Source organism: Macrotis lagotis, chromosome 2 (assembly GCF_037893015.1).
Source record: "Macrotis lagotis isolate mMagLag1 chromosome 2, bilby.v1.9.chrom.fasta, whole genome shotgun sequence".
Taxonomy (NCBI): Eukaryota; Metazoa; Chordata; class Mammalia; order Peramelemorphia; family Peramelidae; genus Macrotis; species Macrotis lagotis.
In genome coordinates this window covers 133,112,043-133,118,121 of record NC_133659.1, presented here as the reverse complement: position 1 = coordinate 133,118,121, position 6,079 = coordinate 133,112,043, and the positions used below count along the sequence as shown (strand labels likewise).

The 6,079-nt window shown below is 34.9% G+C and overlaps 1 protein-coding gene across 1 annotated transcript in view; it reads right to left on the bottom strand.

Annotated features, from left to right (window-relative positions):
* Nucleotides 1–6,079, bottom strand: part of AHCTF1 (AT-hook containing transcription factor 1) — a 111,602-nt gene that overhangs the window by 48,413 nt on the left and 57,110 nt on the right. Inside the window, exons 12-16 of the mRNA XM_074220911.1 lie at nucleotides 5,950–6,078; nucleotides 3,709–3,799; nucleotides 3,514–3,603; nucleotides 1,016–1,246; nucleotides 633–709 (exon numbers count right to left, since the gene is read on the bottom strand). Of these exons, the coding sequence (XP_074077012.1) occupies nucleotides 633–709; nucleotides 1,016–1,246; nucleotides 3,514–3,603; nucleotides 3,709–3,799; nucleotides 5,950–6,078 (618 nt within the window). The remainder of the gene's footprint in view (nucleotides 1–632; nucleotides 710–1,015; nucleotides 1,247–3,513; nucleotides 3,604–3,708; nucleotides 3,800–5,949; nucleotide 6,079) is intronic.

The following is a 6,079-nucleotide window of genomic DNA, read 5'->3' as shown; positions in this document are numbered from 1 at the left end:
CAATAGTTCAAGGTAAATTCCAAATGACTGAAAAATCTCTTACATGTATAACCTATATCACCTTGCTTACCAACCCAAAAGGGAAGGAAAAGAAAGAAGAGAATTTGGAAGTCAAAATTTTAAAACTATATCTATTTTTACAAATAATTGGGGAAAAAATATTTTTTAAAAGTATTTGTTAGGAAAAAAATGAGTGTGTATAGGAAGGAAGAGGGATACTGGGAGGACATAAAGAGTATCACTATAAATTTAATGAAAAACTTGGGGGGAGAAACACACTTAGAAGATATTTAGAACAAGTGGGAATTCAATTCTCTTCACTGTCACAGACTATAACCCATCTTAGAAAATATCTTTTTTAAAATGCCTTTTTTGTAGCCTTCTGCTATTTGGAAAATAGCCCCCCCCGCCCCCTCCCTATTATATATTAGAAACAAGTATGATAGCTTTTAATTATATACACAGATTATTAAATGAAAGAAGCCTTAAGATACAAGCTTCTGCCATGTCCTACAGAATTTGGGAGTTTTCTGATGTTACTTTCCCCTTTAAAGTCTGTCATAACACTCTAATACAAAATGATATAATAAAATTCTTATAGGTTGTTCTCGAATGAAGCTATCTAAAGTCACCAAAGCTTTAGGCACACATTTGTCAGCAATATGCTTGCAATCAAATGTTTGTGGAGAATCAATTATCCTATAACGTGCTATGATTCCTCATAGTCAAGAATACTATGCAATAAACAAATTTTTTTTTAAAAAGTTAGGAAAAAAACAGACACAATTACATGCTATAGGCTTATATCCTATATCTCCCTCTTTAAATTATATGGTAGACAAAGAAACAAAATATGACCTTTTCGTTTTTTTTTATTTAAGTTTTTGCAAGGCAATGGGGGTTAAGTGGCTTGCCCAAGGCCACACAGCTAGGTAATTATTAAGTGTCTGAGGCTGGATTTGAAGGATTTGAACCCAGGTATTCCTGACTCCAGGGCCAGTGCTCTATCCACTGCGCCACCTAGCTGCCCCCAAAATATGATATTTTCCAAAGATCCAAGATACTGCAGTTAGAAAACGTTCTAGAAGGAAAAAAAAGAACAAACCTCTCTCAGTGAGCTCTTGAGCCTCTGATAAAAAGCAGTTTAAAACCGTGCTAAGGTTGCTAAGAAGCAACTGACACTGCTGAAGAGATTGGATAGTTTGTGGATCAATGAAATGGCAAGAACCATCAAATAATGAAGCACCTGTGGAGGGTAAAATAGCACAATAAACCAGTAGTTAGTTTATTTTAAGTATCACAGTCAATTTGACATTTTTGATGAACAAAAAAAAATCACAATTGTAAAATATATGGCCTCATAAATCTAGTGCTACTTTATAGGAGGATGATAGATAAAAGGACCATGGATTAAGAGCTGCATGAAGTCTCTGGGGTCATCTGGTTCATCTCTTCATTTCACAAATGAAGACAGGCCAAGAGAATTTAAAGAGATTTGCCAAGGCTCACATAAGTAAGGAATGTCTGATACATAGATCTTCATAAGTCAGGCAATCCAAGTCCATCACTCTGCTATAAAATAATTATCTCTTTATTTATCCACTTCTGATGACATCACTATTTTAGTTTCTTTTTCTGAAGCCATCAGTATTTCTGTAACAGGTTGATATTCTCAAAATATTATTGCCAAATTTGCTTTATGAAGGAAGAGAAACAGAAAAGAACAGAATGGACAGCTTAAAATTTACTAATTAGCTTAGAATTCACAAACTGATTCTACAATCAGGGTGATAAATTATTTCTCTCAGCATCTAGCTCTTTTCTAAACCGATCTGAAAGAATCTATGCATTCATTATCTGGTCTCTGGTTGCAATAACCTAGACTCAATTATGACATATTGAATGCCAAGTCACGTGAATGTCAAAAAAAGATGGAAGATTAGTCCAGAGAACTCTTCCAGAGAACACCTTCACTTTGGGAATTCAAATAAATGGAAAAAAATATAGAAATAAATGTCATTCTAAGAAATAGTGCTTTTGTTTTAACAGAAATATATAAAATTTATTGGTATCATTTGAAAATAACCCAGAGCAACAATCAGGCACAATTTGGGGATATCTGTGATGGAGAATGCCATCTGTATCCTGAGAAACAATTGCAGAGTTTGAACAAAGACCAAAGACTTTCTATGTACCTTTAATTTAATTTTTAAAAAATTGCTAGGGGCAGCTAGGTGGCGCAGTGGATAGAGCACTGGCCCTGGAGTCAGGAGTACCTGGGTTCAAATCCGACCTCAGACACTTAATAATTACCTAGCTGTGTGACCTTGGTCAAGCCACTTAACCCCATTGCCTTGATTATTATATAATTCTGCTCTCTCATAGTTTATGTCTCTTCCTTAAGGATAAGATTTCTCTCATCACATTCAACTTGGATCAATGCATACTATGGGAATGATGTAAAGACTAACTGCCTTCTGTGGGGGTGGGGGGAGGGAAGAAAGATTTGGGAAAAAACCCCCAAGTTTTACTAATTGCTGTCCAATCAAAATCATTCTTAAGGATGCCAGGTGGATTAAATTTTTCAAAAACATGGAACATGGATTTAATTGTTAATGTACAACAGGTATTAGATAGCACTCTTATTTTACAAGCTGCATCCTCATCAAAAAAGCCAAAAAGGAGTGGGAATAATATGAATATTGTCATTTTAAAAATGAGAAATCTGTGAAACAATCTGGGTTAAGTGATCTAAGGTTACAGGGCCAATAAATAATTAGCATTCAAATTATGACATTTTTCAGATTCGAGTCCTTTTCACAACACTTTTACCTTACTACTATAAGTTAAAAGAGACTGAGTATTAGGAACACAACTTCTGTGTAAACAATGTGTTAATCCTGAGGCAATAGAATTTAGAAGATTTCAATGTAAGCTGGGGTTTCTAAAGTTCATCTTGATGATTATATTTTGAGTAGCCATAGTCAACGGAATTAGATGAACCAAGTTTTAACTATTTACTATATTTTAATAGATAAAAAGGTACATTTTAACATTTCCCAAGGAGCATAAATTATATGATCTCTTAGGTTCCTTCTAGCTCTATTTATGATCCTCTATCTTTCTAACTTCTATTTAATATAACTGGCACTTTTGAGAAGTATTAGAAACGAAAGGAGAGAGGGTGTAGTTATACAATTCTGAAACACTCAGACCAGAACCATTAACTTGAAAGAATATTTTAAAAGTTCTCAAGAGCAAGCAAAAAAAAAATGTATTATGTACTACTCTGCAATGGACTGTGTTAGGCAATAGATGATAAATCAAAATAAAATTACATTTCACTTTAATTTAAAAGCTAAATGTGCTAAAGAGTACTTTTTTTCCTCTGATCGTTTTTTTCGCCCCCAAATTACAAAACATGTCAGGCTCTAGAGTAATGAATTCTTAGGTTCCTGGTATTTTCAAACTAAAGCCTAAGTTCTGTCCCAACTCCAGACTTAGAATACTTACAAATCCGATCAAATTCTTCTTTTGTAAAAACCACTTTATTCCATGTCCACTCAAGAACAAAGCGCAAATTAGCAGCAGAACTTGGTTGTTCTTGTTTTGGGGGGGGGGGGGGGGAGAAGAGAAGGGAGAAAGTCATTAATATACTATTTTTAAATTATAAAAAGAACATTAATTTTCCAAAGTAAAAGGCATTACCTTCTGTAGTCCATCTTTTGATGCACCCAGTTAGGAGTCCTAAGGAGCTTGTATGAACAGCTGCTGACAATATAGCTTCTAACTGTTCCTCCTACATAATGTTAAAAAAAAAAACCCAAAACCCAGGATGCTGAAATCCCTGAGAAATGTAAAAATGCAATTTTTAATGCAACAATTTAGGGTAAGTTCTCTATCAATGTAAAGAGCTATAAGCTGTATGAAATCACAAGTTTTCCCTAGATAATCACAATGGATATCCTTAATAGGTCTAATTCCTACTGAGATTTATAGATTTATAGATTTCCTCCCACCTCAAACCACTTGTCCCTTAAGCTCTAGAATTAGGCTAACTTGTTTTCTTCCAAGTGTTGTCTCTAGTACCTCTTTTAAAGTAATTAGAAAATCCAAAAAAGCCTCAGAAGTCAATCATCATCTATTCCTCCAGATTGGTAATGAACCCCAAGATCACTACTACAATATAGGGCATTTGGGTATTTATTAACTTATTACTAGAATTCTAAAGAAAAAGATAAAATATATATACACATGTTTTTATATGGTACCACTTTACATCTATCACAAATACTTCAAAACAAACCAATATTCATTAACCTTGCTTTTACTCAAGGCTATTCTCAAGATGTTCTTTGAGATATTCATCTTAATCCTTTAGCCATCTGTCTTGCTATTAATATTTCCATAAGACTTCTTTTCTAAAAAAGCATATTCTAAGAGAAACAATAAAGGGGACTCAGAACTCTATGCCTTAATTTAAATACCAATCCTTCTGTGAATAGTGAACTCAAGCTAAGATGACTTTTGTAACAAGATAGAACAAAGGGAATTATAGGATAAGAGAATCTTCTGATTGGGGAGGGAAAAACCTTTATATCACATGCCTTTGATAAGGTGACTAAAAAAAAATCAGAACTCAATAATGTTGGAGAAGGTTCTTCTCCAAAAAGTAAGTTAACTGCTTAATTTAGGAAGACAGGATACCCAAAATCAAAACTCTGACATCCATACCAGACTGAATATTAATTATGAAATACATTAAGAAATAATATTAAATGACATCTTCCACACCAGAACTAGAACTAGGAAAAATCAGCCAGATATCCACTGGCAACAGGAAAGCAACAGCAAAGCAAAGGTTCTCTTTCCAGAGGCAGGAACCAGAGGACTACTCTGAGAAAGACAGAGTAAATTACAAGGCCATTAAAACAGAACTGAATAAAAAGAGAACAGAAGTAATGTCAAATGAATGCATAGGCAAGCAGGATAGTTTTGTTATTTTTGCAAGGCAAATGGGGTTAAGTGGCTTGCCCAAGGCTGCACTGCTAGGTAATTATTAAGTGTCTGAGTCTGGATTTGAACTCAGGTAACTCCTGACTCCAGGACTGGAGCTCTATTTACTGCGCCACCTAGCCGCCCCTAAGCAGGACAGTTTTGATAGAACTTGTAAAAACTATGTATATTTTAAAGGGGGGGGGGCACACCCACCCTGAAGCATTTTTGCTTTTATATTTCCAGGATCTAGCATATTCCTAGATTAAATGATTTAATAAATAACTGGGGTGGGGGGGATCAGGGTGATGAAGGAAATATGGAGATGCTGGTGGGTAAATTTCCTCTACCAGTAAAAGCTGGCAATTGTTTTCCAACTTTCAGTTGCCTGGGTCACTCAGTGCTTAAGCAATTTGTCAGTCACTAACCCTGTATGGGTCAATATTTGGACTTCAAACCAGGTCTTCCTGACTAAGAGGCTGGCTCTTTTCATATTAAACTCCTGCCTCTCTGCTAGAACATTTTCCAATATTCTTCTGCTGCTTAGCAAATGTTAACTACTCTGTTGGAACTGTTATACTCAGGGGCATCTGGGTGGGACAGTGGATAGAGCACCAGCCCTGGAGGTCAAATTCAGGCTCAGATAATAATTACTTAACTGTGTGACCTTTTGGCAAGTCATTTAACCCCAGTCCCTTGCTAAAAAACAAAAAAACCAAACCCCCAAAAAACCTATTATTATTCTCTCTGCAATAATGTTTTACATTTTTTATAGCTACTTTGTATTCTACCGACTCAGTCACAAATATATAAATAATTCAAATCAATAAGAACTTTTTCCTAAAATTATTTGGAAAATAGCAAGTCAGACTCTTTCCTCATGGAAAGTAACCAGTTTTAGATGCAAAAATGAAAAAAGAACAAGACTAAATACAAACATTTTAATGACCTTACCTGACTTAAACTGGAAGGTTGTACATCAATAAGTCTTGGAGAAAGGAGTCCAGCCACAAGACATCTATTATAACCATCAGGAATGGCTTCATTCAAAGAAGGTCCTGATTTCTTTAAAAAGGTCAAGGTC